Raw genomic sequence first — 23,239 nt, forward strand, 5'->3', positions numbered from 1 at the left:
TAGTGAGGGACTTTAACTCCTCACTTACACCAAAGGACAGATCATGCAAACAGAAAATTCATAAGGAAAAACAAGCTGTAAATGACACAATAGACCAGATAGACTTAATTGATATTTATAGGACATTCCATCCAAAAACAGCAGATTACACTTTCTTCTCAAATGCACATGGAACATTCTCCGGGATAGATCATACCTTGGGTCACAAATCAAGCCTCGGTAAATTTAAGAAAATTGAAATCATATCAAACATCTTTTCTGACCACAATGCTATGAGATTAGAAATCAATTACAGGGAAAAAAATGTAAAAAACACAAGTACATGGAGACTAAACAATATGTTACTAAATAACCAAGAGATCACTGAAGAAATCAAAGAGGAAATCAAAAAATACCTAGAGACAAATGACAATGAAAACACGACAATCCAAAACCTATGGGATGCAGCAAAAGCAGTAGTAAGAGGGAAGTTTATAGCAATACCAAGCCTAACTCAAGAAACAAGAAAAATCTCAAATAAACAATCTAACCTTACACCTAAGGGAACTAGAGAAAGAAAAACAAACAAAACCCAAAGTTAGCAGAAGGAAAGAAACCATAAAGATCAGAGCAGAAATAAATGAAATAGAAACAAAGAAAACAATAGCAAAGATCAATAAAACTAAAAGCTGGTTCTTTGAGAAGAGAAACAAAATTGGTAAACCTTTAGTCAGACTCATCAAGAAAAAGAGGGAGAGGACTCAAATCAATAAAATTAGAAATGAAAAAGGAGAAGTTACAACAGACACTGCAGAAATACAAAGCATCCTAAGAAACTACTACAAGCAACTAAGCCAATAAAATGGACAACCTGGAAGAAATGGACAAATTCTTAGAAAGGTATAATCTTCCAAGACAGAATCAGGAAGAAATAGAAAATATGAACAGACCAATCACAATCACTGAAATTGAAACTGTGGTTAAAAATCTTCCAACAAACAAAAGTCCAGGACCAGATGGCTTCACAGGCGAATTCTACCAAACACATAGAGAAGAGCTAACACCAATCCTTCTCAACCTCTTCCAAAAAATTGCAGAGGAAGGAACACTCCCAAACTCATTCTATGAGGCCACCATCACCCCAATACCAAAACCAAACAAAGATACTACAAAAAAAGAAGATTACAGACCAATGTCACTGATGAATACAGATGCAAAAATCCTCAACAAAATACTACCAAACAGAATCCAACAACACATTAAAAGGATCATACACCATGACCAAGTGGGATTTATCCCAGGGATGCAAGGGTTCTTCAATATATGCAAATCAATCAATGTGATATACCATATTAACAAACTGAAGAATAAAAGCCATATGATCATCTCAATAGATGCAGGAAAACCTTTTGACAAAATTCAACACCCATTTATGATAAAAACTCTCCAGAAAGTGGGCATAGAGGGAACCTACCTCAATATAATAAAGGCCATATATGACAAACCCACAGCAAACATCATGGTGAAAAACTGAAAGCATTTCCTCTAAGATCAGGAACAAGACAAGGATGTCTACTCTCATCACTATTATTCAACATAGTTTTGGAAGTCCTAGCCACAGCAATTAGAGAAGAAAAGGAAATAAAAGGAATACAAATTGGAAAAGAAGAAGTAAAATTGTCACTGTTTGCAGATGACATGATACTATACATAGAGAATCCTAAAGATGCCACCAGAAAACTACTAGAGCTCATCAATGAATCTGGTAAAGTTGCAGGATACAAAATTAATGCACAGAAATCTCTTGCATTCCTATACACTAACAACAAAAAATCAGAAAGAGAAATTGAGGAAACAATCCCATTCACGACTGCAACAAAAAGAATAAAATACCTAGGAATAAACTTACCTAAGGAGGTAAAAGACCTGTACTCAGAAAACTATAAGACACTGATGAAAGAAATCAAAGATGACACAAACAGATGGAGAGATATACCATGTTCATGGATTGGAAGAATCAACATTGTGAAAATGACTATACTAACCAAAGCAATCTACAGATTCAATGCAATCCCTATCAAATTACCAGTGGCATTTTTTTACAAAACTGGAACAAAAAACTCTTAAAATTTGTATGGCAACACAAAAGACCCCGGATAGCCAAGGCACTCCTGAGGGGAAAAAAAACGGAGCTGTAGGAACAGACTCCCTGACTTCAGACTATACTACAAAGCTACAGTAATCAAGACAATATGGTACTGGCACAAAAACAGAAATATAGATCAATGGAACAGGATAGAAAGTCCAGAGATAAACCCACACACCTATGGTCAACTAATCTATGACAAAGGAGGCAAGGATATACAATGGAGAAAAGACAGTCTCTTCAATAAGTGGTGCTGGGAAAACCAGACAGCTACATGTAAAAGAATGAAATTAGAACACTCCCTAACAACATACACAAAGATAAACTCAAAATGGATTAGAGACCTAAATGTAAGGCCAGACATTATAAAACTCTTAAAAGAAAACATAGGAGGAACACTCTTTGACATAAATCACAGCAAGATCTTTTTTGATCCACTTCCTAGAGTAACGTAAACAAAAACAAAAATAAACAAATGGAACCTAATGAAACTTAGAAGCTTTTGCACAGCAAAGGAAACTACAAACAAGTCAAAAAGACAACCCTCAGAATGGGAGAAAATATTTGCGAATGAATCATCGGGCAAAGGATTAATCTCCAAAATATATAAACAGCTCATGCAGCTCAATATGAAAAAAACAAACAACCCAATCCAAAAATGGGCAGAAGACCTAAATAGACATTTCTCCAAAGAAGACATACAGATGGCCAAGAAGCACATGAAAAGCTGCTCAACATCCCTAATTATTAGGGAAATGCAAATCCAAACTACCATGAGGTATCACCTCACACCAGTTAGAATGGGCATCATCAGAAAATCTACAAACAACAAATGCTGGAGAGGGTATGGAGAAAAGGGAACCCTCTTGCACTGTTGGTGGGAATGTAAATTGATACAGCCACTATGGAGAACAGTATGGAGGTTCCTTAAAGAACTAAAAATAGAATTACCATATGACCCAGCAATCCCACTACTGGGCATATACCCAGAGAAAACCATAATTCAAAAAGACACATGCACCCCAATGTTCATTGCAGCACTATTTACAATAGCCAGGTCATGGAAGCCACCTAAACGCCCATCGACAGACGAATGAATAAAAAAGATGTGGTAGATATATACAATGGAATATTACCCAGCCATAAAAAGAAACGAAACTGGGTCATTTGTAGAGACGTGGATGGATCTAGAGACTGTCATACAGAGTGAAGTAAGTCAGAAAGAGAAAAACAAATTTCGTATATTAATGCATATAAGTTTAACCTAGAAAAATGATACAGATGAACCAGTTTGCAGGGCAGAAATAGAGACACAGGTGCAGAGAACAAACATATGGACACCAAGGGGGGAAAGTGGCAGGCAGGGTGGTGGTGGTGGTGTGATGAATTGGGAGATTAGGATTGACATGTATACACTAATATGTATAAAATACGTAACTAATAAGAACCTGCTGTATAAAAAATAAAATAAAATTAAAAAAAAAAAAAGGCCCATCATTTCCTAGAGGTTTGGCCTCTCTTCCAGATGATGTCACCTGCTTAGTGTTCCTCATCAGTTCTTCAGCTTATCAACCACAAATGTCCTTGCCTTATATTTTTATATCCCCTTTCACCAGCTCGAGGGTCAGTTAACCTTCTCTGAAATTTTTAACATCTGCATTAGATCTTCTTTAAGTTTTAGCTTCAGCCTTCTACTATTTACAAGTCAACACACAAACTTGGTTCACTTATGTTACCTGTTGACCTCTAAAATATTTGGGGAGCTTTGGATTCTCCTTTTGAAGTCAAATAAAACTGCGCTATAAAAGAAGTGACTCAGTGTTACAGATTGAATGTTTATGTTCCCCCCCAAATTCCTGTGTTGAAACCTAAACCCCAGTGTGATGGTATCTGGAGATGAGGCTTTGGGGAGGTGATTAGGTCATGAGGGTGAAGACCTCATGAATGGGATTAGTGCCCCCCACCTTTTGTTTTGGCTGCACCACACTGCATGCGGGGTCCTAGTTCCCAGAGCAGGGATTGAACCCATGCCCGCTGCAGTGGAAGCGTAGAGTCTTAACCACTGGACCTCCAGGAAAGTCCCTGGGATTAGTGCCCTTATAAATGGACCCCAGACAGCTTTCTCGTTTCCTTTCTGCCATGTAAGGAGACAACAAGAAGTCAGTACTCTGCAACCCTGAAGAGGGCTCTCACCATACTAACCATGCTGGCACCCTGATCTGGGACTTCCAGCCTCCAGAACTGGGAAATAAATGCTTGTTGTTTAAGCACCCAGTCCAGTCTATGATAATTTATGATAGCAGCTCACACTGACTATGACACTCAGGCAGGACACCAGCCGTGTGAACATAGTTATCTCCTTACCCACGAGGTTCATCTTGGCACTGTAACTCCCGAAGTATCGCTCATCGGTGTTGGGCGTGTGGCATTCATACTCCCCAGCATCCCGGGCCTGGAGATCGGTGATGTGCAATAAAGCCGAGTTCCCCTGGACCCTCTCCACGTAGATCTTTCCGCTGCGGACACGCTGGGTATAGATGGCGTAAGGGAAGGAAGAGTCCATGGTGCTGACAATCTGGACCTCGCGCTCAGGGGCAGAGGGCAGGTAAATGGACCACTGGAAATTCTGCTCAGAAGGCCCCTGGTAGCCACTGACGTTGCACCAGATGGTGATGTGGGAGCCCTCTGTGCGGTACAAGGGTCCTTCCTGGACGGCGACTTGCCGCTGTGCTGACACTGCCCCTGTGGGGGAGACACACATAACAGGCTCACTTACTTCTCAGACCAAAATGCAAAGCAGGCAGCAGTGTTCAAAGGTTTTGTTATTTGCATGACATGGTAATAATATAAGTAGCTTACTGGCCCTTTCTGAGGCGCTCTTTGATTTATAAATATTAATTAAAACACTGTGGTATGGGCTTCCCTGGTGGCGCAGTGGTTGAGAATCCACCTGTCGATTCAGGGGACGCGGGTTCGTGCCCCGGTCCGGGAAGATCCCACATGCCGCGGAGCGGCTGGGCCCGTGAGCCATGGCCGCTGAGCCTGCACGACCGGAGCCTGTGCTCCGCAACGGGAGAGGCCACAACAGTGAGAGGCCCACGTACCGCAAAAAACAAAAAACAAACAAAAAAAACACTGTGGTAAAGCACTGTCCCTAATTTGCATATATGGGAATTTGATCACGCAAGGACATGGTTCTGTTACTTATTCAATGGCTGACTCTTGGGAATTTCATTTGGTCCCTCTGTCATTTATGCAGCAGTTTTATATCTGTTTACTAATGCCCTTTATAAAGTATTTAATAAAATGAGCAGGAAAAGTTGAATCCTTGGCACAAATTCAGAGGAAAACAAACAAAAGCAATTGCCTTGCAATCTGGCTGAAACTAAATAAATGTTCCTTTCTTGATTAGAGGGCTGGTAGGAGGGAGTCCTGGGGCCCTTTCTTTGGTGCTGCACCCTTATTTGCAAGAGGTGGCTACTCCCGTGACACCATGTAGAGCGTTCGTTACACCCTCTTCCCTCCATATGCGGAGGCAAAGCTGAGCTCCTGCAGGCCGCTGTTCTGAGTACACATGAACAGGAATGGGAAGGGTTGACACACATCCCTGACACCCAGATGCCCACACACCGCTGATGGGGGCAACTGATGGCGCCCCCTGTAACAAGGAAGTCAGGCTGCTCTGGAGACTGAGCTCTGATTCACCACTGGCCGCCCGACTTTCTGGCTGGGATATGCATCTCCACCTGGCCTCTGCCTGTCTTCTCCATGTTCTTAACATGGTCTCCCCTCGCAGACTCAGGGGCGGGAAATATAGTGAGTTTGCTTACTCATTCCATGCCCGCACAACTGATTCTGCCTGAGCCACTGAGAAGGTGGGAGGGGGGCACACCCGTGTGGCCTTCCCCTTGACAGCAGGGGGGGCACAGCACTGTGGCAGAAAGAGCAGGGGAGGGCTAGTCACAGCTCTGCCAGGAACTGCGGCTGGCTGTGCCATCTTGGACAAGCTGCTTTTCCTCTCTTGTACCTTGATCTCTTCATCCACAAAATGATTTCTAAGAAAGCTTTGGAGTGGACTAGCACGTGTGCCAATGCTGGCTTTGTCACTTATTAGATTAGCTGTGACCTTGGATAAGTTACTTAACCTCTCCAAGCTTCAGTTTTCTCATCTGTAAGATAGGGATAATCATGTGTGTCTCACAGAGTTACCAAAAGACTGAATTAGATAACATATATAAAGCCCCTAGCATGGGGCCTAGCCCATAATTAGTCCTTAAGAAAGAGCTGCTAGCTAGGGCCCCTCCTGGCTGGAGTATTCTGTGGCTCTGGACCCAGAGAGGACAGGAATTTGGCCAGTGATCCCTCAAGGACACGCCAATGGCCTCTTGACGATGACATCATTTGTGGGGGGTCACCCACGTCCACCCACAGCTGCAGCCCACTCCCACTCCCATGAAAGCTTCTCCTACTCTCCCGCCAAAAGGCAATCACAGCTGCCCCAGCTTAAAATTATCTCAAATGGATACAGCTGGGGAACAGCCCGGACAGCTCAAATCCTACAAGGATGCAGCTCTAAGCCCAGCCCGGGGGATGCTTCAGCCTCAAAGCAAGCTGATCTAATCTAAAACAGACGCTACAAGGAAAGGCCTGTGGCTTATAAACTTTTATTCGTGCACAATCTTTTCTCCCAGACAAAATCTTACATGGAACCCCACCTTGGCTTAAGCAACAGAAGCAAGAAAAGTGAAAAGGGGGGTGGGGAGAGGTGGCAAATCAACAGATGGAGGTGGTACGTGAATTTACGTGATGCATTCTGGTTGACAGCATTCACAACTATATTGAAGGTCATGGAGAAGACAGCTCATTAGTTATTTTCAGTATGTTAAAATTTAGTGTGTGAATTTTTACTATGTGTCCTCTTTCTACGACAATTTAAATATATATATATATATATATATATATATATATATATATATATATGTATATAATGACACTTGAACCAAATGTTTGCAGTACTCCAGAAATGCAGAACTTTGAAAACAATGTAACTACATTCATAACATTTAGGTCTCCCTGCATCTCAACGTTCTACAGCCACAACCACGCCCCACCCGCTGCAAAGAAGGATGGAAGCAGGTCAGGATGAGCCAGCATCTTTGTTAGGGCACTACTTCTCAACCTTAGACCCACACTGGAATCACCCGGAGAGCTTTAAAAGATAACAGGGCCCGGGCCCCACCCCATGTAACTGGTCTGGTGTGCAGAAGCCTGGGCATTAGGAGTTTTAAAAACTCTAACGCAGAGCAGTGTCTTTACCTACAGAATGCCAGTCAGGTGCCCAAATTAAAGACTAGGTCATGGTTTAAGACTCTCAATAGCTTTGAGCTCCTCCCTTTGCTGATTTGGGTCAAGAAAGTTTTATTCTCCTCTAGTGAATGGGCAGAAGAAAGCAGCTGAGGCCCATCAGATACTGGCTATGATGATGTAATACCGAGCTCACCTAGAGTGCATTCTATTTACAGACCTTACAAAAGCACTAGATCGGGGGATCATACACATTATTCCCCTGAAAGGTAAACAGTGTTAAGTGGCCTGAATGAGCCAGGGTATCAGGGTCAAAACAACTTGTCCGAGTCGGAAGCCGGTTATAAACAGCCCTGACAAATAAATAAATAAATAGATATTAGATTGTACTTTAACCATACACATTCAGCTGCACCTCTTCTGAATTCCCTTCCAACTCCACAAAGGGCCTCTGACCCTTGAAAATAATGCTGCTCTTAGGAAGTGGACCTTAACATAGAAATAGAAATTAACTTTTTCTTCTCAGCAGTTTAATTCCCATTCTATACCCCACCTTCCTCATTTCCTTCTCCTGGCACTGTCCCTGCTGTCTGGATCTCATTTTCCTAGATGCTGCTACCTTCAAAAAGACAGAGGCCCGACCCTGGCCAAGGCATCTTCTGACCCCACTGTCCCTTCCATCTTCCCTCTCAGCCTACAATAGAAGGTTCCTCTGGGCAGGGATCAAAAATAACATTTTTTACTTTAGATATTTCTGTACTCTGTTTTGCAATAAGTAAGTATCACTTCTCTAAATTAAAATGATCCAAGTATTATATATAACTGTATAAAAAGGACTAGACACAAAAGACATAAAAAGAGTGGGAGACAAAAATAGGAACAAAAACAAGGGCAACAAAAAATAGTAATGAATATGGTAGATATTAATCCAACTATATCAATAATCACTTTGAATGTCAATGGTCTAAATGTACCAATTAAAAGACAGAGATTGTCAGAGTGGATTAAAAACACTACCCAACTATATCTTGTCTACAAGAAACCCACTTTAAACATAAAGACAAACAGATTAAAAGTAAATGAATGGAGAAAAACATACCATGTTAACACTAATCAAAAGAGCTAGAGTGGCTATATTAATTTTAGACAGACTTCAAAGTAAGGAAAATTATCAGGAATGAAGAAGGACATTACATAATGATTAAAGGAGTCAATTCTCCAAGAAGACATAACAGGTCTTACTGCGTATGCACATAACAGAGCATCAAACTACATGAGGCAAAAACTGATAGAACTGCAAGGAAAAAAAGATGAATCCACTAGCATAGTTGATGATGTCAACACCTCCCTCTCAGAAATGGAGAGAATCAGCAAGCAGTAAATCCATAAGGACATAGTTGAACTCAACAACACCTTCAACAAACTGGATACAATAGATATCTACAGGCTATTTCATCCAACGACAGTCGAATACACATTCTTCTCGTGTTCACATGGAACATTCACCAACACAGACCACACTCTGGGCCATAAAATACCCCTTAACAAATTTTAGAAAATAGAAATCATATAATATCTGCTGGTAGACCAAAATGGAATTAAACTAGAAATCAATAATAGAAAGATAACTTGAAAATACCAAAATATGTGGAGATTAAACAACACACCTCTAAATAACACAGAGGTCACAGAAAAAAATCTCAAGAGAAATTTTTTTAAAATACTTTTACACTATCAATAAATGAAAATTAAAATATGACATCAAAAGCTATGATATGCAGGGAAAGCAGTGCTTAAAGGAAAATTTATAGCATTGAATTAGAAAAGAATAAAAATCTTAAGTCAATAATCTAAGTTTCTACCTTAGGAAATTAGGAAAGGAGGAGTAAAGTAAATCCAAAGTAAGCAGAAGAAATAAGAATTAGGGTAGAAATCAATGAAATTAAAAACAGAAAATCAACAGAGAAAGTCAATGAAACCAAAAGCTGGTTTTTTGAAAATATCAATAAAACCAATAAGCCTCTAGCCAGGTTAACAAAGAAAAAAAGAGGATACAAGTTATTAATATCCAAAATGAAAGAGAGGAAATTATAAGATTCTATGGAAATTAAAAGAATAATAAAGGAATCCTATGAACAACTGTATGATCACAAATTTGATAACCTAGATGAAATGGACCAATTCCTTGAAATATACAATCTGCAAAAACTCACACAAGAAGCAAAGATGATCTGAATAGGTCTCTACCTATTAAAGACACTGAATCAATAATTAATAACCATCCAAAACAGAAAGCACCAGGCCCAGATGGGGTTACTGGCGAATTCTACCAAATATTTAAGGAAGAAATTATATCAATTCTCTACAATCTCTTTCATAGGATGGAAACAGAGGGAACACCCCCTCCTAACTCATTCTATCAGGCCAGCATTACCCTAATACCAAAATCGACAAAGGCATTATAAGAAAACTATAGACCAATATTTCTCATGAACATAGGTGCAAAAATTCTCAACAAAATATTAGCAAATCGAATCCAAAAAATATAAAAAGAATTATATACCAGAATCAAATGAGATTCATCCCAGGTACAGCTGTTCAACATTCAAAAATCAATCAATGTATTATAACATATCACATCAAACTAAAAAAGGAAAACCACACGGTCATATCAACAGATGCAGAAAAAGTATTTGACAAAATTCAACACCCATTCATTATGAAAACTCACAGTAAACTAGGAACAGAATGGAACTTTCTCAACTTGATAAAGACTACCTACAAAAAACCTATAGTTAACATCACACTTAATGGTGAGAAACTCAAAGTTTTCCCACTAAGATCAGGAACAAGGCAAAGATGTCCCTTCTCACCATTCCTTTTCAATAAGGCAAGAAAAAGACTTAAAAGGTATACATATTGGGAAGGAAGACATAAAACTGTCTTTGTTTGCAGGTGACATGATTGCCGATGTAAAAATAAAAGTTTTTATTGACCAAAAAACTCCTGAATTAAGAGATTACAGCAAGATTGCAGGATACAAGAGGTTAATATACAAAAGTCAACTGCTTTCCTATATACCAATAATGAATAAATAGAATCTAAAAGTAAAAGCACAATACGATTTACATTAGCATCATAAATATAGTCAACTGATCTGTGACACAGGTCAAAGGAAAAACAATGGAGTAAAGATAGTCTCTTCAACAAATGGTGTTCAAACTACTAGACACATTAAAAAAAAAATGAATCTAGACACAAACCTTACACTCTTCACAAAAATTAACTCAAAATAGATCACGGACCTAATTGTAAAATGCAAAACTAAAACTCCTAAAAGTGGACTTCCCTGGTGGTGCAGTGGTTAAGAACCCGACTGCCAATGCAGGGGACACGGATTCGAGCCCTGGTCCGGGAAGATCCCACATGCCGTGGAGCAACTGGGCCTGTGCGCCACAACTACTGAGCCTGCGCTCTGGAGCCCGCAAGCCACAACTACTGAACCCGCGTGTCTAGAGCCCATTTTCCACAACAAGAGAAGCCACCGCAATGAGAAGCCCGTGCACTGCAACGAAGAGTGGCCCCCACTCGCTACAACTAGAGAAAGCCTGCAGGCAGCAACGAAGACCCAACGCAGCCATAAATAAATTAATTCATTAAAAACTCCTAAAAGATAACATAGGAGAAAACCCAGATGACCTTGGGTATGGTGATGTCCCTTCAGCCACAATACCAAAGGCATTATCCATGAAAGCAATAAATGATAAGTTGGCCTTCATTAAAATTTAAAACTTCTGCCCTGCAAAAGCCAATATCAAGAGAATTAGAAGACAAGCCACAGACTGGGAGAAAATATTTGTAAAAGACACATCTGATAATGAACTGTACTGTAAAACATAAAATGAACTCCTAAAACATAAAGGAAAAAAAAACAACCTGATTAAAAGATGGGCCAAAGACCTTAACAGACACCTCACCAAAGAAGATATACAGATGGCAAGTAAGCATTTGAAAGGATGCTCCACATCATACATCATCAGGGAAATGCAAATTAAAGCAAAAAATGAGATACTACTACACACCTAGTAGAATGACCAAAATTTGGAATGCTGACAACACCAAATGCTGGTGAGGATGCAGAGCAACAGGGATACTCATTCACTGCTGGTGGACATGTTAGGGGAAGCACTGACTGAAACCGCCCACCCTGGCCAGGCAAAGACAGTAACAATTTGCATGAGTTATTTTACAGCAGGAGATCTGGTAAGGAACACAGAACTAACAAGCCACCAACAACCGGAAGAATTCGGGAAAGGTCAAAAGGAGAGAGAGGACGCCAGTCCACATGTCCTACCAACCTCCCAGAATCCTCCTCGCTGGAATCCATCTTGGTTGAGCGACATGCATGCACCAGGAAGGACCCTGAGTCAGAATGATTGGCCAGAGACAACCCGGAAACTAATCCCATCACCATAAAACCTGAGACTGTGAGCCACGTGACAGAGCAGTCCTCCTGGGTTCCCTTACCCTCCTGCCCTCCGCCCGGGCGCCCCTTCCCAATAGTCTCCTGCTTTGTCAGCAAGTGTGTCTCCTCGGAAAATTCATTTCCGAGTGTTAGACAAGAGCCCACTCTCAGGACCTGGAAGGGGCCTCCCTTCCTGCAACAGAAATGCAAAATGGTACTGATGCTCTGGAGGACAGTCTTGTCGTATTTTGTAAAAGTAACCATATTCCTACCATACAATTCAGCAATTGCACTCCTTGGTATTTACACAAAGGAATTGAAAACTTCTGTCTACACAAACACCTACACATGGACATTTATAGCAGCTCTCTTCATATCTGCCAAAACTTGGAAGCAAATGAGATGTCCTTCAGTAGGTGAATGGATAAACTGTGATACATCCAGACAATGGAATATTATTCAGCAGTAAAAAGAAATGGGCTATCAAGCCACGAAAAGACACGGAGGAACTTGAAAATACATATTATTAAGTGAAAGAAGCTGATCAGAAAATGCTACACACTGTATGATTCCAAGTAAATGACATTCTGAAAAAAGCAAAACTATGGAGACAAATCAGTCTCCATAAAGATCAGTGGTTGTGGAGGGCAGGGATATGAATAGGGAGAGCACAAAGTATTTTTAGGACAGTGAAAATACTCTGTATGATACTATCGATACAATGATGGATAAATGTCATTCATTATACATTTGGACAAACCCACAGAATGTATAACACCAAGAGTGAACCCTGAGGTAAACTATGGACTTTGGGTGATTATGATGTTTTAATATAGGTTCATTCTTGGTTAAAAAACGTACCACTCTGATGAGTGATGTTGATAATGGGGCAAGTTATGCATGTGTGGGGACTAAATGTATATGGAAAAATCTCTGTATCTTCCTCTCAATCTCACTGTAAAACCAAAACTGCTCTAAAGAAAATAAAGTCCTTATAAAGAACTCATACAATTCAATAGCAAAGAAACAATCTGATTAAAAAGTGGGCAGAGGGCTTCCCTGGTGTCGCAGTGGTTGAGAATCCGCCTGCCGATGCAGGGTATGCGGGTTCGTGCCCTGGTCCGGGAGGATCCCAACATGCCGCGGAGTGGCTGGGCCCGTGAGCCATGGCCGCTGTGTCTGTGAGTCCGGAGCCTGTGCTCCGCAATGGGAGAGGCCCACGTACCGCAAAAAAAAAAAAAAAAAGTGGGCAGAGGATCTGAACAGATGTTTTTTCCAAAGACACACAACTGGCCAATAGACACACGAAAAGATGCTCAACATCACTAATCATCAGGGAAATGCAACTTAAAATCACAATGAGGCATCAGCTCACATGTATTAGAATGGCTACTATCAAAAAGACAAGAAAAAACAAGTGTTGGTGAGGATGTGGAGAAAAGGGAATCTCTGTGCTCCGTTGGTGGGAATATAAACTGATGCAGCCACTATGGAAAACAATACTGAGGTTCCTCCAAAAAATTAAAAATAGTACTACCATGTGACCCAGCAATTCCACTTCTGGGTATTTACCAGAAGGAAACAAAAATACTAACTCAAAAACATACATGCACATCCATGTTCACTGCAGCATTATTTATAATAGCCAAGGGCTTCCCTGGTGGCGCAGTTGTTGAGAGTCTGCCTGCCAATGCAGGGGACGTGGGTTCGAGCCCTGGTCCGGGAGGATCCCACATGCCGCGGAGCCACTAAGCCCGCGAGCCACAACTGCTGAAGCCCGTGCGCCTAGAGCCTGTGCTCTACAACAAGAGAGGCCACCACAATGAGAAGCCTGCGCACCACAACAAAGAGTAGCCCCCGCTCACCGCAACTAGAGAAAGCCCGCGTGCAGCAACGAAGACCCAACGCAGCCAAAAACAAATAAATAAATATAATAGCCAAGACATGGAAGTAACTAAGTGTCCATCAATTGATGACTGAATAAAGAAAATATGGTGTATATATACAATGGAATATTATTCAATAATAAAAGAGGAGGAAATCCTGCCATTTTCGACAACATGGATAGACCTTGGGGGCGATACGCTAAGGCAGGGGGTGGAAAGGTGGGAAATGGGTGAAGGTGGTCAAAAGGTACAAACTTTCAGTTATAAAATAAACAACTCCTGGGGATATAATATATAGCATGGGGACTATAGTTCACAATACTGTATTGTATATTTGACAGTTGCTAGGAGAATAAATCTTTAAAGTTCTCATCAGAAGAAAAATAAACTGTAACTATGTGTGGCGATGGATGTTAGCCAGACTTCAGGTGGTCATCCTTCTGAAACCAAGCAGGATCTTGCAGGGCCTTCCTAGGTACACAAGCCCCTCTGTGACCCCTGTTTCTTGATTACAGAAAGAGGCTTTAGTCTCCTAAGGCCTTCCCCAAGTTCCAAAGAGCAGACTCAAACAGTTACTAATTAGAGAAGTGAGAGAATGCAGAAACAAAGGAAAAGCAGTCAAGCAAGAAAAGTAATGGCAGCTTAAACAACAGTTCAGAGATAAGACGGAGACACTGGACTCCTACTTTCTCCTCAAGGGATACACATAACAATCTGACGCATATCTTTGAGTTGCTCTGCAGGAACTAAGACCGCCCCCCCCCAACCCCATGCAGGTAGAGGGTTGGTGACTACGTGCTGACCACAAGCACTAGACCCCAGACTGGTTGGAACCAGAAGGGTGATGCTGAAGGTTCCCAAAACATCACCCTGTTACCTCATCACAACCCATCAGAAGAAAGTCCATGAGCTGATCACACACCCAGCAACCCTCACCGCTAATGTTGCCTTTAAAAACTCTTCCCTGAAAACCACTGGGGAGTTTGGGTCTTTTGAGCATTAGGCGCCTGCAGTAAACGCTGTACCTTCCTTCTCCACAACCCAGTGTCAGTAGATTGGCTTTGCTGTGTGCATCAAGCAAGTAGACCTGAGTTTGATTCGGTAACAATTTCACAACATATACAATACCGAATCATTATGTTGTACACTTGACACTAATATAATGTCAAATGTCAATTATATCTCAATAAAAATAAATTTTTTTAAAAAAAGAAAAGAAACTCTTAAAAAAACAAAGAAAGAAAAGGATGAGAAAGAAAATACTGGGCAATAGAATGGCAAGTGATTAAGGAATGCAGAAACTGAGGAGGAGCAGCCAAGGGGCAGGGTCCTGGCTCCTCCTCAAGGAAAAAAAAACAGACACAATACCTTTGAGTTCTTCTGCGGGTACTAAAGTCCCCACCCAGGTGGAGGATGGTAACTTCAGGCTGAGCACAAGATTCCTGGAGCACTGCCCTGTTACTTCACCACCAACCAATCAAAAGAAAGTCTGCAAACAGGGGAAGATAACGAAGACTCTGACCCCCTCCGCAAATGATTCTCCCTTTCGTGGTCAAGCAGAATCTTGGAGCTGGGTTTTGCCAGCCTCCTGAATAGAGCAACCTTTCCTTTCCAGCCAACACGTGTCTCTTGTGTTGCCTTTCGAGCAGCAAGCAGCCAAGCCCAAGCAACAAGAAAGACTATATATTTGCTCTTTGCCCCCTAGTTCCTGGCCCAGAGCTCCTCAAACTCTTGGAATTTCTTTAGTTATAGAATCTTCTGTTATTCACAAGGAGCCTCTGACCATACAGAAGTTGTTGGTAATGAGGTAATTCAAGGTAGGCCCTTAGATATTTTCAAGAGAGGGCTGGAATGTTCAGCCCCACCCCCTGAAGTCCAGGGAGGAGAATGGGGTTGGAAGTTGAGTTTAATCACCAATGGCCAATGATTTAATCAATCATGCCTACGTAATAACACCCCCGCCCCCCAGCCCCAGATAAAAACCCTAAATGACAGGATTAGAACTTCCAGGTCAATGTGCTAGGAGGGTGGCACACCTGGAGAGGGCCTGGAAGCTACTCCCCCATACCTTGCCCTATGCACTGGATACAGCTGACCTGTGTGACTAGAAGGAAATGCAAAAATGATGGAGTATGACTTCCAAAGCTAGGTCATAAAAAGACACTGGGGTTTCCGCCATGCTCTCTGGGATCACATACCCTGAGGAAACCCAAATGCCACGTCATGAGGACATCAAAGCAGCCCTGTGACCAGGTCCACGTGAAGCCTAGTGCCAACAACCAGCATATAACTAAGCCTCCTTGGAGCTACTTCCTCCAGCCCTGGCCAAGCCTTCAGACGACTGCAGCCCCAAATGACATCTTGACTGCACCCCCCTGGGAGCCCCAGAGTCAGAGCTTCACAGTTAAGATCCTCCTGAATTCCTGATCCACAGAAACTGTGAGAGATAATAAATGTTTGCTGTTGTCTTTTTGGTTTGGTTTTGGGGTTTTTTGTTTTGTTTTGCTTTAAGAATTAAATTCACAATTGCAGTAACTACTGGTTTAGCAGAACACAGTTTCTCCAATCAAGATTTTTATTTTAGGACAATTTTTATTTTAAGAGCAGTTTTACGTTTACAATAAAATTGAGAAGAATTTACTGTTCTTTTAGTCTTAAGTGTTGGAGTAATTTGTTTTGTACCAATATGTGTCTAATATAGACACCTGTGGGTCCTAAGATTGAATGAAAAATTATATTACATGAACTTGTGTGTGTTCTTCTAGAAAAAGAGTCCATAAACTTCAAAAGATAAAGAGATTCAAGACCCAGAAAAAAAGATTAAGAATCATTGCTTTAGACAATAAATGGTCAGTGGGAAGGGCTACATCCTTTTAGATTAGTTTTAGTAGTCTCTAATCCATAAACACATGATATCACTTAACTAGTTTTTCAAGCTATTGCTTGTCCAAGTTTGCTCCCACTTTTTCCTTTGTGCTGAGTCCTAGACAACCTGGCTAGGGGCAATGTGATTCAGGAGTCAGTGAGCAGGGAGGTGTGGCTGCGCCTGTGAAAGCCAGCTTCCCACGCATTTTTGAAACATGTCTGGGCTCAGGGACACACATCTCAAAGCACAGGATCCAATTTCTGAGTTCAAGATGCATAAGTGAGCATATCAAAGTGTCAGAAGGATCTAGCTCACCATTCCACATCTCCTGTTCCAGTTGTGACCTCTATAATCCTCAGAGCTCAAACAGCACACAGTTGTTACAAATTCTGCATGTGCCTCGGCCACACTAGTATATTTTTTAATCTGTAAAATGGGAATAATGTAAATGCACTATATATCAATCTCAGAGGTAATCCTAGAGATCAAATAATACTGTGAAAGTCACCAAATGAAAATTTTAAAATTTCATCTTGTCTCTACCAACATGAGATACTAATCCAAAAACAGGAAAAATCTTTGTTAAGTACAAAAGCATTAAAGAGAAGATTAACGTTTGAATTTCAGTTAAAAATGCAAAATTGCACACACAGTAAATTTATGTTAGAAAAAAAAATACTGTACCTAGAAAAATAACCAAACAAAACATTAATGATACTGGGCTGAATCTGAATGGTGAATGACTTTTCCCTCTCTCTTTTCCTTTCCTCTATTTTACCATTTTTTTAAATAAGCAAATATATGTTTAAAATGAAGGTAAATGAGGATAATGATTAGCACTCTAGTGTGTCAGGCATATTCTGCATGCATCATCTCATTTAATCTTCACAACAAGTAAATGTGGTTGATTTCATTACAGCCACATTTACCAGAGGAGGAAATGGTTTTTCAGGTGAAGTCACTTTCTCCATGACAAAGTCTGTGTCTCATACTGACTGTGCCTGGTGAATATCAGTGATAAGTGATGATAAACCACCCACTGGGTTTCCTTGCCAACTTGGTCCTGAAGATTATGATGGGGAATGTGCAAGGTCTCATGTTAAAAATGCCAAACAGGCCAGCCGTGGGGTGGAAATCAGGCCACCCAAGGAGGGCCTCACAGAACAGAAAGGCTCCCGAGAGAGCAGTCGGGAAGGCCACTCCAGGGACAAGGCTGGGGACTCTCACGTTTTAGCCTTCAGCCAAGGGAGGACGAGAAGGGGCAGGAGCCAAAACGAATCCTCACTTGATCCCTTTCTGGGTCAGAGGACAGACAGACACAGAGCTTGGCCCTTACCACCAAGAGCCAGCAGTTGCTGCGGCCCAATCAGAGACAGTAAGTTACGTGTATTAATATGTCAACGAAGCCCGGCTGTAGACACCCACGCTATGGAAAACACCTTAACAAGGAAGGCCCCATTGACCCCAAGGTCAATGTCACTGCCTTGCAGGGGCAGCCTGACCAAGGTCCACACACACGGGGGAGCCACAGAGCCAGACAGCTCATGGCTCAGCTTCCCAAGACCACAAGCACAAAGACCTGCATCCAGGTCCTTACTTCCATCCAAAACACCCCTTGAAATAGCCATCAACACCCATGTGATATGTGCAGTGGTACAACACAGCAGCAGACCTAAAGGATGGAGCTAATTCTGGAATCTTCTCCCTCTCTGACCTCTCACAGCACAGGCAGTAGCTGGAGACCCTGGCTGGTCACTTAACCTCTCTGTGACTCAGCATCCTTATCTGTAAAGTAATATAATCTTCACAGTATTGTTGAAGGATTAAATGAGTTAAAACCCTTAGGACCGGGCTTCCCTGGTGGCGCAGTGGTTGAGAATCCGCCTGCCGATGCAGGGGACACGGGTTCGTGCCCGGGTCCGGGAAGATCCCACATGCCGCGGAGCGACTGGGCCCGTGAGCCATGGCCGCTGCGCCTGCGCGTCCAGAGCCTGTGCTCTGCAACGGGAAAGGCCACAACAGGGAGAGGCCCGTGTACCACAAAAAAAAAAAAAAAAAAAAAAAACCCTTAGGACCTGGCCCACCATAAGTGCTCAATATGCATTAAGCCAGCAACTGTAGTTGTAGCAGTAGTTTTAAGTGATATTAGAGATAACTGTGGAACTAATCTCTCCCACACACCAACCATGGCAGTTTCTATTTTCCAAACATGGTAGTAACAATATCTCCTGTCCCACATGCTCTTCTGCCCTGTGACCAAGAGATGGAGTTTATACCCTTCCCTTTGAATCCAGGCAGGTTTGTGACATGGTGTGACTTTCAAGGCTCGGCCATAAAAAGCAATGCGGCTTCCACTCTGCAACTTGATGCCACCATGGAAGAAGTCCTCAGGCTGCCATGCTGTGAGGGAGTCTAAGACATGGAGAGGGCGCTCCAGTCCACAGCCCCAGCAGAGCTCGCAATCAGTAGCCAGCCAAGCGCAGGAACCAGCCTTCATGATTCCAGGCCTGAGCTGTGAGCCGCCTCCCAGACTTGGGATCCTCTAAGCCGAAGCCTCCAACACTGTAGAGCAGAGAGAAGCCACCCCTGCCGTGCCTGCCCAAATTTCCAACCCACAGATTCTGTGAGCCTAATAAAATGGTTATTTTAAGTCACTGAGTTGTGAAACAATTTGTTACACAACAAAGGTAACTAGAACATGTGTTATACTTTCAGCCAACATTTTCTGAATACCTATTATATGAAGGGGACCAGCACAGAAACCATGAAGGAGAGATGAATAAGACGTAGTTTTATCCTAAGTTGACAATCCCCAAAGAAATACTCATAACTAATTAATATTACACAACAGGATGTGATGGCAGTGAGGTGCAAAGTGCAAGGTTAAGACCTCTCAAAAGGGGAAAGTAAGGCCAAATAGGCTTCACAGAGGTAGTAACATCTGAACTGGGTCTTGAAGGAAGCAAGGTGAGGTACATGCCATGTGAAAACATTGTACTATATGTCCCAGGATCAGCAAGAAGTTTGCCAAGGTCTCTTTTGTCATGTGACTAGAGGGCACATCAGTGCCAGGTGGGAAAGGGCACTGAAAGGCATGCAAATAAAGTCAAACTCCTCCTCTGGGACCAGGGCAGCTGAGAAGAGGCAAATAGGAGACAGATCAGATTTGTGTTTCTGAATCATCACTCAAGTGGCAGGTGGAGGACAGAGTAGAGGGCAAGACTGGAAGCGGGAGACCAAATTAACAGTCAGGTGAGACAAGATGAGGGCCTGTCCTGGTTTTAAGTTCAAGGACAAAAATGTCACTCATTTAATCCTTCATTCTTTTTTTAGTTTAAATCTCCAGTGGTACCGAAAAGAGATGTTCTAGAGACAATGATGAATAAATGTTAAATTATTGATGCTACTTCTAAGGTGTGACTACCAGCTCCAGAACAGCAAAGAGGGCTGCAAACGAATGAATCACTTCATCCCAAACTGACTTTGATCTCCATGATGTCCGCTGAGTCACTAGGTGCCTCACCATCCCAGGATGTTTAGCTATCAAGACCCTGGGCTGGGTCCCTGCTTCTGAGCTGTTGTCTAATTCACTCATCACTAAATGCTGAAAATGCCACCATAAAGGACTGCTAAACTATGACTTCAAGAGTTTTTTAAACATTCTAATACTTACTTGATTTAGACAAAAATTTTAGTTAGAGTATTACAAGCTTTTAATCTCTTCGAACTACTAGCTCTAATCCTGCTTCCCCCTCCTTTCCCCAGAGATTGGTACAGCTAAAACTTAGGGATGGATCACCCCTGACTTAAAAAAGGGAAAAAAAAACAAAACAAAACAAACAAAATATATATATATACAGTAAATATATATTTATATATATAAAGCCATTAAAAATATACACTATTGATCAGCAATTTTTTTAACATAAACATCATCCTTTCATACAGAAATGTTCCTTAGTTTTCCTCCTCAACATTTTTGAGATTGAATATAATTCTGTGTCTTTCCTTTTATACAGCTGTAGAGTATTCCATAACAGGACTACACCACATTTTATTTATTCCCATATTGGTGGGTATTTAGGTTTACTTTTTTCTTTTTTTGGGGGGTGGGGGCTATAACAAACAAGCCCTTCTTTTTTCACATGCCTTCAATTTCTTGTCCTTTTCTCACCTGAATTTATGAAATCCTCCAGCTCTCCTCTCCTCACTATTTAAACCATAGGGAAGACCTGGGCACTTCCAGGATGTCCGTAGCTCTTTTCATCCCATGACGTGCTTGACACGAGGACCAACCCAAAGACCACACCTCCCTGCTCTTCCACCTCAGCCCCTCCTCTCCTGTCACTCACCTCTTGCCACTACCCTCCACTCCTTTCCCTGAAAAGGCAGGGATAACACTGCAGAGTCCTACCCACCCCATAATATTCCTCACCTGTATTCCCCCTCACCCCCAACCTAGGAATGGCATGGAAGCAACATCTGGAAGGACAGGCAGCCAAGGGGGAGTCCTGCAGCCCTGCCAACCATGCCCATGGCTATGAGATAGACCCTTCTCCCAGCTCCACCAGGACTCAAGGCAGCAAATCCAATGGAAGATGATCATAATTGAATATGAGTACCAGTATTTGCCTTCTGTTTTCCCGAGGGGAAAAATATTAAAAGAATCACATTACTTGCCTAAAAGATAGAATCACATTACTTGCCTATAAATGCTCTCCTTGTAGTTACCCTAGATCTACTGACCACTGTTTCCCTCCATTCGGTCTCAAAGATAACAGAAGTGGGCTGAGTGTCAGGCTGACTCTTTTTTAAAAAATTTATTTATTTATTTATTTTTGGCTGTGTTGGGTCTTTGTCTCTGTGCTAGGGTCCTCTCCAGCTGCGGCGAGTGGGGGCCACTGTTCATCGCAGTGCGCAGGCCTCTCACTATCGCGGGCTCTCCCGTTGCGGAGCACAGGCTCCGGACGCGCAGGCTCAGTAGTTGTGGCTCACGGGCCCAGCTGCTCCGCGGCACGTGGGATCTTCCCGGACCGGGGCTCGAACCCACGTCCCCTGCACCTGCAGGCGGACTCTCAACCACTGCGCCACCAGGGAAGCTCTCAGGCTGATTTCTTTTTAGTAAGAAGGCGGCCTCATGGCACAGCAGTCCCTACCAGGTCCAGAGGCCTAGAAACCACAAGCTTACAGTGAGTTCTAGTAAAAGGACCATCACTCAGAACCAGCAAATGCCTTGGTCCTTCTCCCAAGCATACATTTCAGGACTGTTGCCACTGCTGCTCGTTTAGGCTGCATTTCTGGACCTAGGATGTCTCGGTTGCTCCAGATTCTGAGCCAGATCAAGAGGTGTCTGCTGGGCTTTACAATAGTCTCTTTACTGTCTGCCCACCCTCCCGGCACACGGGGCAGAACAACTCCTCCGCGGCTGCCCTCACACTCAGCCGTCCTGTTCTTCCTCCTGGAAGCTGGCCAGTCCCATCAGGAAGAGGACCACTGAGCACAGGTCCTTCCTGAACAATCTCAAAGGGCTTCTTTGGGCAGCATAAGGATGCCGGCTCACCGGGGCAGCAGAAAGAAGCAGAAGACCTTCCGGGGCTTCCCCAGTGACATCAGGAACAAGACCCGACGTGAAGGGGTCCTTGACACACGCCCCCCACTTCCGCCTCTCAGCACCCAAGCCTCGGAGACACAGAGCTAGAAAGTGGAGGCTGCCTTGCTGCCAAGGGGCACCCAGGTCTGAACGGGTAGTCTGCAGGGGGCCTCCGAGCAGTTTCCCACTCCAGGTGCAGCCCCTCCAGCTCCGACCCAGTAAGCCTCCTCGTGCAAAACACAAATGCTCTTCTCAACTCCATCCAAGGCCCCTGCCCAGAGCCTTCTCCTCTGGTCCCCCGGCCGTGCTATGACTCTCAGGCCTGGAGTCACCAGACAATGACCAACTGTGTCTCTGTGTGTGCGGCCCTGGGCAGAGCTCAGCGCCGGGCTTATGAGAGACTTCAGTAAACATTACTGATGGATGGGTGAATGAGTTTGATGACTCCAGCAGGGCACTGGCTCCAAGTGCTCACTTCCCTGGGGTGAGGAAAAGCCCCGAACACTCGCATTTGGTTCCAGAGGTTCCCGGCCAGCTTCCTGTGGGAAGGGACAGGTGGCTCTGGGAGCTGGGGGCTGGCTGCATAGGACAGTAAGGGCAGCAGCTGGGCAGGCAGCAGAGACGACCATTCTCCTAGACCACAACCATCTCCAACACACGTGGGCCGTCCTGTTGGATGGTGACCAGATAATCACAGGAAGCTGGGCCCATTCAACTAGCTCAAGTGTGTGCTGGGGAGGAGGGTGGAGAAGGGGGTACAACTCAGAGTGGAGGTTCAGAGCAACCCGAGAGTATGACCACAGCACAGCTAAGCCTTGGAAGGCCCAGTACTGGAAAACCTGCATGACCTAGGCCCCCTCCCCCCAGACAGCTCCACTCCACTCTTCAGGGATGTGCTTCCTGCCCTTGGCCTCAGTTTCTGGGCTCCTAAAACCCAGCCTACACGTTGCCGCTGCACTCACCTGCAGCTCCCCGCTCTGTCTCTTGGCGCAAATCACCCAGA

General features: G+C 43.1%; 1 protein-coding gene across 3 annotated transcripts in view; it reads right to left on the reverse strand.

Moving 5' to 3' along the window:
* IGSF3 (immunoglobulin superfamily member 3) overlaps positions 1–23,239 on the reverse strand; it is a 102,659-nt gene that overhangs the window by 40,322 nt on the left and 39,098 nt on the right. For all 3 annotated transcript variants that reach the window (XM_059059727.2, XM_067033925.1, XM_067033937.1), the window contains one exon: positions 4,490–4,867. In XM_059059727.2, the coding sequence (XP_058915710.1) occupies positions 4,490–4,867 (378 nt within the window). The remainder of the gene's footprint in view (positions 1–4,489; positions 4,868–23,239) is intronic.

Source organism: Kogia breviceps, chromosome 1 (genome assembly GCF_026419965.1).
Source record: "Kogia breviceps isolate mKogBre1 chromosome 1, mKogBre1 haplotype 1, whole genome shotgun sequence".
Taxonomy (NCBI): Eukaryota; Metazoa; Chordata; class Mammalia; order Artiodactyla; family Physeteridae; genus Kogia; species Kogia breviceps.